This window comes from Neophocaena asiaeorientalis, unplaced genomic scaffold (assembly GCF_003031525.2).
Source record: "Neophocaena asiaeorientalis asiaeorientalis breed wild unplaced genomic scaffold, Neophocaena_asiaeorientalis_V1.1 scaffold678, whole genome shotgun sequence".
Classification (NCBI taxonomy): Eukaryota; Metazoa; Chordata; class Mammalia; order Artiodactyla; family Phocoenidae; genus Neophocaena; species Neophocaena asiaeorientalis.
In genome coordinates, this window is record NW_020175038.1 from 837,086 (window position 1) to 850,202 (window position 13,117).

General features: G+C 31.0%; 1 protein-coding gene across 9 annotated transcripts in view; it reads right to left on the reverse strand.

The window, feature by feature from the left end:
* NFAT5 (nuclear factor of activated T cells 5) overlaps positions 1 to 13,117 on the reverse strand; it is a 126,888-nt gene that overhangs the window by 47,615 nt on the left and 66,156 nt on the right. For 5 of the 9 annotated variants that reach the window (XM_024763097.1, XM_024763096.1, XM_024763095.1 and 2 more), the window contains one exon: positions 11,191 to 11,316. In XM_024763097.1, coding sequence (XP_024618865.1) covers positions 11,191 to 11,316 — 126 coding nt within the window. Of the gene's footprint in view, positions 1 to 2,947; positions 3,793 to 11,190; positions 11,319 to 13,117 lie in introns of those variants that run through there. The other 4 variants (XM_024763101.1, XM_024763100.1, XM_024763103.1 and 1 more) reach the window with 3 other exon arrangements.

A 13,117-nucleotide genomic window follows, 5' to 3' on the forward strand; every position in this document is an offset into this window, starting at 1 on the left:
AATAGTATCATCATCATCATGATGAAAATGGTGTATAAAACCCTTCACATAAGCATGTTACATTCTGGTTAGCAAGACATCACCTAAGTGCATTAATAATGCCAGGTGAGGTGGTGAAGTAATAAGGGATAAGAACTATGGGCCCCTAGAGAGTATGGACAACATCTTTCTCATCTTAGACCCTCCTGACACCTAACATACTATGACTTGCATGTAGTAGAAATTCAATTTTTTAATTAAATTGATTTATGAGAAGCCAATATTTGATATGTATGATGAGTTACATTAAAGTTAAACTGGTAAATAAATGTACCAATGTGTTCATAATGGACACATTATCAGGTCAAAAAAAAAAAAGATTTATACCTTGCTGTAATAGCATTAACTTATACAGGGAAGGTTCAGAAGTAACTTAAGAGTTTAATGGTAACTACTCACTATTTCTACAAAGAATGTGCTAATAACTTTCTTTCTTGAAACATACATAAGCTAAATTACCTACTTGTGTATTAATCTATAAATTCACTAAAAATAACAAATTCTTAATATTATCTATTAAAAAGTAAATGCATAACATAATAGCAAGAACATTTTAGATTTCTAAACACTAATTTGTCATTTCTAAGCATTCCCAGAAAAGCACAATGAATTCCTGGGAATATTAGAAATGTTCTTAAAATATTTACAAAAACGTTTTAATCTATATATTATTAAATTTCAAGAAATAGCTTAACTGACATTCCATAGAATTAAAATGCTAATGTAATCCTGCCTCCTCTATATATTCCTTTATAAACAAAATATGCTAACTACCCCTCCCATCCCTTTTTGGTTTTGAATGCCCATCTTTATCTGTTAGGAATGTAGAGACTATGTTTAATTGCCGCTTATTAAAATAAAAAACTCCAGCATAAAAATGTTTTAATAATTGCTTTTATTTTCTCACCAAGCAGAATAGTCATAATGTATTCTATTTTATAACCTTATAATTTATTTGTTTTTTAAATCCCTTACCAATCCTTCATAAAGTTGAAAGTTTCTTCCTCTTTAAATTATTTACTCACCTAAGTAATGTGTGAATAAATTTTTATTATTTCTTTTATGAAAAAACTTATCTTTGGACTTAAAAGAATTTTTTTTTTTTTTTTACTTTTTAAAGAGTTTTCTTTTTTTTTTTGATGTGGACCGTATTTTAAGTCTTTATTGAATTTGTTACAATATTGCTTCTGTTTTATGTTTGGCGGTTTTTTTGGTCACGAGGCATGTGGGATCTTAGCTCCCGGACCAGGGATCGAACCCGCACCTGCACTGGAAGGCGAAGTCTTAACCACTGGACTGCCAGAAAAGTCCCCAAAAAGAATTTTATTTTTCCATAGCTTTTTCTGTGACCACAGAGAGCACAGCAACACCAAAGAGAAAACTGATAGACCATTTTTATAACTTACTGACAGAAATTTATAATCTCAAAAGAATAATTTTTAAATTTATAAGTGAAGAAAAGCATCACATCTATAGTATTCTATATCTAAACATAAAAATTTCAGATTTATTAGATTTATTAATTGGCAGTAGCCAATTACTAGGCCAAATGCCAGTAATGATGGTGAATTTAAACTGTATTATTTGGCTTCTTTCAAGAACTGATGTAATCATTAAGGTTCACTATGAATATTCAAAGCACTTGGGATAAAAAGAATAGCAGATAATATCTTCCTGGATATTACAGAATTTGCAAGTACAGTTTACCCTTGAACAACACAGGTCTGAACTGCGTGGGTCCACTTATTCACAATTATTTTTAAAATAAATACATACTACAGCACTAGGCAACTTGTGGTTGCTTGAATCTGTGGATGCAGAGCCAAGGATAAGGAGGGCTGAGTGCAAAGTAAGTAATACATGGATTTTTGACTGTGCTAAGGGACAGTACCCCTACCACCCTTGACCCCGTGTTGTTCAAGGGTCAACTACATTATTAATTTGATTGGAAAGATGAAAATGGAGTTTTAAATGGTACCACATAGAGAAACCCATGTATAGTTTATATACTGCTTTCTTAAACTGTATTTTAAAATTAAGAACCATTAGTTCTAGATTTGTAAATGAGAAATTATTTAAATTATCATTATCATTTTAGTGCTTTAAATACCATAAAAAAGAGATGATACTTTATGTGGAACTAACTCAACTTTTAATAGAAACCTTTGAAATTAGAAACATTCTTTAAAGTCCTCAAAAGAAACAAATACCTTTCACTAATTTAAAAAAATATGACATAAATGACATTTAACTAAGCTTCCAAGATAAAAATGTGGTCCCTAGCATTTAAATATGCACTTATATTTTATAACTTCTCAACATCAGTGCAAAATCAGTCGAGTTACCTTAAAAAAGCCGTAAAAATTTGCAAGTGTGCTAAGTGAACCAATAGTGGAACGGAGAGGGAGTAAACTACTGACTGTTCAGAAAATAATAATAAAAATCAACACAGGTCATTTGGAAACAATTTCTGGTCTAAAACCCTTACTGTTCAGTCTCAGTAATTCTTTTTAAGTATTTCCATTTTTCTTACTGGTAACAATGACTTCAAATCTGAACATTTGTCTGATAAAAGTCACCAGATACAAGAATATATTTTCAGATCAAAGAAGAAAGATATTGAGAGAAAAAAATTATAAGGCCAACATTCATGTTGCCAAGGGACTGAAAAATCTAGAACACACAAAGTGGCTGCAAACCTGCTTTGTCAACACCTTACATGCCAACCTTCGTTTTCTACTTTTCTTCTTCTTCTTCTTATAATATTAATGTAAAGTTTAAAACTTTACAAAAAAGTTTTAGTTTCAATCAGTATCAATCCACTATTTAGAAACAAAAAAAGAAAGGAAGGAAGGAAGAAAGAAAGAAAGAAAAAAGACTTAAGAAGAAGTCTGAAAACGAGACCGACCTATACCCTGGGTGAGATTGGATGGGTTAAATGTCTCTGGCACTATTTGTCTTCACTATTGACAGACACTGTCACACAACCCACCACACGATGCCTGTCTCTGAATGGCGAAGCTAGAATGCAAGTTAAGTGTATTAATAGAAAAAACAACTAGCATCCCAGCATATAAAATAAGCAATCCAGATTACTTTACCAAAAAACAAAAATAAAAACAAAACAAAAAAACCAAAAAACCAAAATTGTAGGGTTGATCATTTAATTTACATGTTTAAAACAGTTCTAATTTCCCATTTGTACTTTTCCCACCCAACATAGGTTTACATGCTACAATAAGCAATGTTTTAAAACAAACTTTAAAAAATTAAATTATTAACATCCAAATAATGCATGTGGGTAAATTTCTTATTCAAAATTTTTGTTAACTCATATTCACCAATTTGTTCTCCTGTTTACTAATGCAATCTAATCCATAAGCCAGAATGTTCTCTCTAGGTGTTTTTAAACTATGCCCTTACCCAAATTCCCTTAAAGAGTATACGATGATATGTTCTGACCAATACACTCAAGCACTAAAAAATATATACATTTTACCAGCAAAAGAGTAGTTTCATTTCTCAGGCCAACTTCCAAACACTTCCTCATCACCCCCCCCTCCAAAAAAGTTACTAATTTACACTTTTTAAAAAGATTTTTGGCCATGCCGTGCAGCATGGGATCTTAGTGCCCTGACCAGGGATCAAACCCTTGCCCCTGCATTGGAAGTGAGGCATCTTAACAAATGGACCACCAGGGAAGTCCTAATTTACACTTTCAAATTAGATATGTTACTGTGCATAAAACGTTTGATCCTAGAGGCTCTATTTAAAAAAAATAATTAGCACTATTGCTGAAGCTGAAGGGGTTGTTACTGATTTACTAGAGACCATCCTTCTCTCCTTCAGTCCATCAAACTGCCAGTCATAGTTCTAATACTACACAATAATTACCCCCTGCTTTTAATCTAAATTCTCCTAAAATAATTATTTTTACCTTGTCTGAGTGCCATTAATAAACATTCACAGAGTATTTATTAAAGAATGTTTCCTGAAAAATAAAATGCTTACAAAATTTGTAAGTGTCCTGACACTGAGAGCAATGTTTTAAATATATATTTTATCCTATTCAACCCTAAGTATTTAATCACAGTGTAAAATAGGTACTAGGTACATATTACACAATTTGTTTTTTAAATCCTTTCCTCTTGGAAGACAAAGATGCTTTCTATCATCCAGTGATTTAAGTACTACAGGGTAGCATCAGTCATTGATACTGGGTGGAGACTAAAAAACCCAGAAAGAATCCTCACTCTCAAATAATTTAAACACAAAAGGGAATAACTATACTAGCTGATGACTACATTTATTGTTGTCAAAGACCCCAGGAAGAACAGGGTTTTTTAAACAAAAAGACAGCAATTATACTACTTGAAAGGTAATGTTTACTTTAAGACAAAAAGAGAGATTACCACCACATTAACTTAAGAACTGGAGAGAAAAAACAGTTCTGAGGGATGCTATTTGAAGGTCACTTCAATGCTTTATCATATAATACCTTTTAAAATAGTTTAAATTAAATAATAAAGTCATTCCTATCAACTCTAGTCCAATGTCTTCATATTTCTTCTTTTTCAGAGGTGACCATAAAAGGGAAAATAGTATTTGTATCATTAAAATCTTCTGATATAATAATTCAGAATGGTTTTACAACTGGATCTGGATTACAGTGTACATTAGATCCAATTGTAGATAAAATGTCTAGACAAAAAACAGAAGTCATAAATTGCTCTACTAGAAGTTTTGATAATTGATCACGCAACTTTATCATTTCATTTTTTAAAAAGTGGGAAGAGAATTCTAGGAAGAATACTTAATCAGTCAACTTTGCAGAATCATCCCTTTGGGAAGTGTCTGTTCTCCCTATGATTCATCATCCTCTAGCAATGCTTCTTTTATTTACAAGGGCTCCTAGTGAGAGTGTCAACATTAAAGAGTAAGTCAGAAAGGAAATCCCATGGCCCATGTGTTGTCTGATATGCAAAACTTCAAAATGAGGTAAAAAACAGACTGAGAATGGAAAGAAAGAAGCAAAATAAAGCTAAAAAACGTGCTTTTATAAAAATAAGATCTATTTTTTAAAACCTTACTAACAAATGAAAGAAGAAATCCACGTGGGAGGGAGGTCAATGTTTACCAAACAATCACTGATTATCAGGCAGTATTAAGTATTTTACATATTTACTTTCATAATAATCTTAAGAAAAAGTTGTTGTTACTGTCTACTTACAGGGGTAATATGAGAAATTTACTGAACTTCCACAAGGTTCTGTCTATATGATAGAAATGATATGATAGCAATCAGATTCAAATTAGGTCTTTATGATTCCAAAGCTCATGCTAATTTTATTATATTTCACATATGGGAAAAGGGAAATAATGTCATAGAAACAGGTGAAGTCTTTTGTTGTATCCTACCCTAATCAATTCCCCTCACTCCAGTCCCAGCTGGAGTGTTTTTATACAACTTTATTACTATTATTTATACAACTAATTATTATAAAACAATTAGTTATGGCAATACTTTTTGCTTATTATCAATCTTATTGGTAGCATAAAAAAAGTAAGCCTACTTCTGTGCATTAATTTCTTAATGTGAAATTCTACAAAACACATAAACAAAAAGAGAAATTGTGTCTATTTGATGTATGTAATTTGTCTATGAATGGCTGAGAATCTGTGTGCAGTTTTAAAATGCTATTCTATAGACTCAGGTAATATAAAAATCTGCTTATTCTACCAGAAAATGAAAAAACCACAATATTTATAAAAGTTGCTAAAAATTAGTAAGAGGACCAAAAAAGTAAACATTTAGGGAATAAACCATTAATAGGCCATGTGTACTTTCTGTCAGTGAAAATGTATAGTATGTATAATATAATATCCTGAATTGGTAACTGTTTCTGAATTAACCATTATGGCCCAAGTTTGCTGATGCTTTCCATTCTAATAACGCAGATGTTAGTAGTACACATCTATACATACGTACATACACACATATTTCTATATGTATAAATGTATGTATTTAGATTTACTATGTAATTTTAAAAGTCAGAATGAGGAGAAAAGTTTTTAAACATGTTGCTTACTTGGCAACGTGTTTGTAGCTAGGATCTGACTTCCTTCTGGAAGTGGTCCCGTTTTCTAGGAAAAGTAGGAATGACCATATGGAATAACCAAGATCAATTCACACTTCAGCTCACAACATCAATATGTAGGTTACATAGGTGAATTACTTTTCCTGTTAATGGGCTTTGGGTTTAATCTTCGGAATATATACTACATAAATGGCCCAAATTCTGAAATATGTTAACCTAGTTAGCCCAGGAGAGCAGTCAAAGGCAAATTTCCTCCTTAAATTTAGTCAACTCAAGAAAATAAGAATTACATAACTGCAAATATCTTCTAACACTAGTAAACAAGTTACAATAAATTCAATGGGCTAAGTACTCTGTTACTGTAAATAACTTTTATAAACAATTTATATCCTTCTAGAAATAATATTCCTATTTTTTAGATCCTGAAACTTGCAGAGGAGAAGGAGTATGGCTTTTTCAACTCAATGTCCTACACACTGCCTAGTCCAGGATCTTGTATTTCCCTAACTGAAGTGACAGAACATTATGCTAAATTCCCTAAAGTACAATGGCAAGGAGAAACGAACTTAGACCTTAGTGGGAAAGAAGAGAGGTGTCTTGTGCCTGGAAGGATTGAGTTATGATATGATATGATGGATGGATCATATATATATGATATCCATATCCATATCGTATGATATGATATGGATCATACGGATCATTTCATGTAAATTGTAAAGTACAATTCCTATCACATAGTAGGAACTCAAAAATGATAGCTTATATTTTCTTCAACTCAATTTTTATATAGTTTTGCTGTTATGGATGGTCTACAAATTTCTATGATTTTAATTTAGGTGATTAAGGTGTCTGAAGTATTGGGATAGCCAAAAAGTTCATTCGGGTTTTTCTGTAACATCTTATGGAAAAACCTGAATGAACTTTTTGGCCAAACCAATAAATTAAAGCATAGCTGTTCTTTGATTATAGGACGTTATTTAGTTCTCTAGTGTCCCCTCCTATACCGTAAATAGCACACCAGTTCAGTTCTTTCAGTATAGAAAATACCTGTTAGGTACTTGCTGTAAGCATAAAATTCAAAGCACTATTTAATAAGTCTCTTCCAACAGAAAAGTTTATTATATGGATCACTTCATGTAAAATTATTAACTTTAATTACAGCCTTTAAAAACTTTTGTATGTGCTTTATTAGTGTATATACCTATACATGTTAAAAACTGCTACCAAGTATTCATGTACTGAGATATTATTTCTAAAGAGGACTAATATATAATTCCTGAAAGTAAAATAACAACTTTATGAAAACAACAAAAGAATTACTAACTAGTTATTCTTAAGATTCTCTGGCTGAATTATAAAACCTATGGTTTGATTAATTCATTGTTTATTTCAAGAATTAGAATTAAAACATTTTAAAGAAACCTGAAATAATTACCTTAGCAAAATATTTTGATATAAACTAATAAACATGATGCTACATCCCAAGATGAGGACAAACAAATAGAATTTAGGATAGAACAAGAAAATAATTTGATTTCTTAAAATGAATAGTAAAGTTTATTGTTCACTTCTGTGAAAGACTCCCTATTTTAAATAAATTAAGACAATCTAAGGATAAAACTGTAAACATGTAAGTAGATTTTTAAAAATACTTGATTGGTATGTGAATTATATCTCAATAAAGCTGTTATTTAAGAAAAATATCTGCCATATCTCTTTTCAAAAATCCAAAATTCTAGTGTAACTGTTTTAGTTCTCCTTAATAATACTTCTTATATTTTAGTTCCTTCCAACCTATACTGTAGGATTAAAGAAACAAACAAAAAGAATCTTTTCACAACTTTCATTTCTTCTTGATCAACTCCTTATTTTGCCAGAATTTATCAATTCATGTAGATAATTTTTTTTTAATAAGTGATAATTTTAAAATTTATTTATTTATTTATTTGGGTCTTTGTTGTGGCACACTGGCTGCTCTAGTTGCAGTGAGTGGACTCTAGAGTGTGCGGGCTCAGTAGTTGTAGCACGTGGCCTTAGTTGTAGTATGTGTGATCTTAGTTCTCTCACCAGGAATCGAACCCTGGGCCCCCTGCATTGGGAACGAAGAGTCTTAACCACTGGACCACCAGGGAAGTCCCTGGATAACTTTTTTGTGTTAGGAAAACAGTCTCTGTCTTAATTACTAAGAACCTACAATATTCTTCAGAAAGTCTGTACTTCTAAAACTTTTATTCATTTATATATTGAACCTCAAACTCCTAAGAAACTTTCTAGTAGGACAAAAACAGATGCCTTTTAAAAATGGGGAAGAGTACAGATTTCAGACTGTTGATTTCCAACTACACCTCCCAGATTGTGACACTTGGCCCTATGGAGAGGGGAGGAGTTGTAAGGAAGTAAACCTCTCCCCCATTCCCATCTCTGGGTCTTACCAGATAAAAGATGTTATTAATGAGAGTATGTAAAAGTGTGAATAGTGTAGAGGCAGAAAAAAGGTTTAAGAGACATTCTTTTTACCCAGTATTCTGGATTGTGGATTAGCAGCATCATGTTTACTCATTCCTTCAGTAATACATAAAGGGAAAAAAATCTAGATCGGCGAATCTGAGAAACACATTTTTAATAATTAAATAATTTAAAATGTACATGAACACCTATATGCCCAGCCTCTAAATTTTAAAATTTAAATTGATTTAGAATTTGTGAAACACAAACCTTTATGGCAGAACTAGAAGTCTGTTCCCACCAGGCCCTCATACCTGATAGCAGCCAATCCGGCTCCTTCAAAACTCTGAAGAATTAACTACATCAAGAGTCATCATTTTTATGCATTTCATATTTAAACAGCAAATGCTATAGATTAAAAAAAAAATCAAAGAAGTCTAAATTAATGTATCTTTCCCTAAACATCTAGTCTTTTGGCCAGGAAACACTGAATAACTGGTAAGTTACTCCAAATCTCTTTGACATCTATGTCACTAAGGACATTAATATGTCAAATAAAAAAAGCAACTCTAATTATACATACTAACTGATATCCCTACTATAACTATTCTGCAGTTTAAACTCTCTTACCTATAATGTTACATGACAAAGACTCTATTCTACCAATAAGACATTAGAATTCTAGAATAAGACTATGTTGGTTAAAAGTAAACGTGTAAAAAAAATTACAAATGACTTGGTTTTAGATCATAGAAACTTTCTGTGTGTGAATATATGACAATTATCAAGGTCACCTCTTTATTCTCTTCACAATCTTTACAATGTCAATAACTTCTTGATCTAATAAGAATTCATTACTTCAGAATACTTCCTTTGGTTAATTCTTATTTTCATGATTTTTCAACTCAAAGCCTTCATTCAAATTTATCTGGAGAGGATTATGGAGGGAGGGAGGGAAGGAGGGACCTTCAACATTCCATTAGTGACTCAAATTCAAAAACTTTCAATATTTATATATAAAAACTTCTAAAACTGAGTTTGGTATTATTTCAAAGGAAGTGTCGTTCTTTTTCCAAACCTAGCTAACATTTTTTCAGCTTTTAAAAGGAACTGGATCTACTGTCAACAGATGTTAAAAAGCACAGAAGAAACAGACTTTTAGTTCTATACAGATTCAACATGTCTTTAAACAAATCTCAAAAGATACAAAAGAAATCAGTTAGTCAGTTTCTACCTGTGGATTTAAAGTGAAATATTTCATTAAAATTAAAAAATATATATTTTAATATCTGATACTATTTTAAAACTAGATTAAATATTTAAATTCCAGAAAAAATATTCAGTGCATATAAAGTGAAACCAGGTCATCTTAACAATTCAATTACTAAAATGTTCACAATTAAATCCACAGAATCTGTTAGAAAATGTCTGGCAACACATGAACAGTGAGCAGGGCTGGTAAGTTTCTTGGCCATGTTTAAAGTTTTCCTGCCCTCAACCAGGAAGGCTGCATATTGCACTATACGGCTCAGGGGAAAGATTGGTACACAAGGTTAACTGGACTTAGGTTAATGCAAATAAGAAAAGTACCCAAAGTTCTATTATAGTACCAATATCCTCTAAATCACAACCTTCCGCTTCACTGTTCTTTTGGAAACAAAAAGAATTTACTGAAAACAATGTTTTGATGGATTTTAAGTACCATTTTAAAAGATGAGAGGTATCATATTAGGCAAGAAACCTCTAATTAGTAGGATAGATTAAACTTCAGAGTATATATATGTAATTTTCTAACTTTTTTAAAACACCAAACACACTTAGTAGTCTATAAACCCAACTAAAAAAAGAATTACAGTTGGGCAATCTAATATTACTGAAAGCATTCTTTATTAATTTATCACTAATCAAGACATTTTTCAATTAGCTTGTCTGTCAATCTTTTAATTCAATCAAAATTTGAACCAATTTTATATAATTATAAAGTGTATGATTTGAGAGCTGATTAAAAATAAACTTGATAAATTTCAAACATTACTTTCCATACTTTTTCACTGATATAAGAAAATGTCTTTATATAAACATTACATTCAAATCTTCCATTTACTTTCAACTGAATTTAAAATAAGTATAAAGTCACATATGTTTTTAAATGTAGGGAAAAGGTTATAGTAACATGCTACAAACAGAAAAGACACTTGAGTGCTTGAGTCTTTTTTTCAGATTATACAAAATAAAACATTTTCCCCTTTGAGCAAATTTTTTAAAATAATTGTTTTATAGAGACTCAAATATAATTTTCTACCCATAGCTTGGTATTTATAATAACCTTTTTATGTGCAGTAAAGAAAAAAACTTTAAACTTGTTCCCATAGTTGAAGATAAGGTCCATTCTGGGAGATGGCACTAATAGATGTGCCAACGTGAAATTTTAAGAAATAACAGTTGTATCAAGAATATTGTATATTGAAAGTTTTTAATGTTAAAAGTATGTAGTTTAAAACAACCTAAAACAAACCCTCAAATCACACTCTTTAATATGAATTTTGCCAGCACTGTTCATGTTGACCAGATAATACTTTTTCTTTTAAAAGTAAAATGAAATGCATACCAGCAGCAACTACAGCTGGAGGAGGCGAGCCTGCCTCACCACCACTTGTCTGACTCATTGATGCTACAGATGGTTCTCTAGATGGAGGTAACTGTAACTCCTTTGGGAGAAGATCATAGACAGATTCTGTTGGGGGAAAGGGAAAAAACTTTTTTTAAAAAGAGTATAAGTCAATAACCTAATTACGAGCACAAAATTAATGTCTTTTCATTCATAAGAACTATATTATTCATACACATACACTAAACTTCATATAACTACTGTTGTAAAAATTATTAGCAAATATTTTTCTATTATATACTTTTATTGAACTGAATAATGAATTTTCCATTCATTCTAACCCGTTTTCTTCTTGGTTTTATCCCTCATGCTTACGATGATCTACAGAAAAAGTTATTAAAATTTTAAAACTGTATAAAACTAGACAGAAGAGATGTCAAATAACCCAAGATGCTCCAATATCTTCCTTTGAAAAAAAAAAAAAAAAAGAGTGTAACTTATCATCCTTTACATATGAGATGGCATGTACTAGTGTATATCAGCTTTAAATTGGCTTCTCCAATTAGACCAATAGTCTACTGCTCTTTTACTCAGCACCTTTATCAAATATTTTAATTTGCTATCATAATGCATTTTTCCCTCCTAAAGAAGAGAAAAAGAGAAATGTTATGGCTCAAGGAACTACTTCTTACTCTGAGGTATCTCCAACTCTAGAAAGGCACAAGTATAGGATACTCTTGAATCACTAAGCACAAGTGCCTATATTAGATTATGGTTACTTTTCTATCCCAGATTAAAGAGTACTGTATCTTTTTAATATATTTTATAATATTCTAATTGTCCATAAAATCAAATTTACATCTACTATTTAAAAATTATTTTATAGTTATTATTACATGGTTTTTGGACAGAAATAATTATCAAGATATCCACTAAAGGTAGTAGAATCAATGTTGGAAGAAACTTCAAAAGACCAGTTAGAATCATATGTCTATTTTCTAAAGAATCGAGGCACAGAGTTTAAGGGACTTGCCTAGTATTCTAAGAAAAGCAACATTCCAACAATTAAAGAAGATTATTAACTACTTGTACTAAGTGATTAAAAAAATAAAGGTAGCACTGTAAGACATTTTATCCTTGGTAGCAAACAATACTGTCAGTTAACTGATTACTGAATTCATAAATACTTTGATCCTCCCAGTTAAAATACGTATCCTGAGTTTCATGTGGATAGGAATAAGAAAGAATATCATAAAGAAAAGCTAAAATTAGAAGTTGTAGTATTAAATGATCTCCATTCACAGTAAAGAATCCACTTAAAATTTTTTCTTTCGAAAAACTATTACCTAACACTTGAAATTTTCATCTTCAAAGCATTTAGCAAATGTTACATCTGTCTGAATATAATATGCCCTGACTAAAATTTTTCAGCTTGTTAAAATGTTGCTAAAAAACTTAAGTAGATTACTTCCATCTTTCAAATAATATAGGGGGGATAGTACGAGAAACTAATTAAAACAAATGTCATATCATCAAACATAGATTTTAATACAATTATTTTCCTCAATCCATGTTGAAAACGAGACCCTTATACATAGAAGAAAAGCATATTCAAGACCTTTTTTGGGGGGGGGGTGTAGGAAAATAAACAAAAAGGAAATATGAAAATAAAAAATAGCTTAGATAAAAAGAGAAAGGATCTACCAAAATGCATTTATGTCAAGGGAAAAAAAACTTAACCTAGTAAAAGCCCCATCACTAACCACATTTCACTTTCCCAAAGAAGGACATAGAGTCTAAATTAGAGGTATAAAAGCAATGTCAATAAAAATACATTGGAAAGTAACTAAATATAGAACTTGTTATATTTCAATCTTCCCTATAGCCTACCCCCAAACCAAAGTAATAAGCAAGTCAAGTGGAAGGT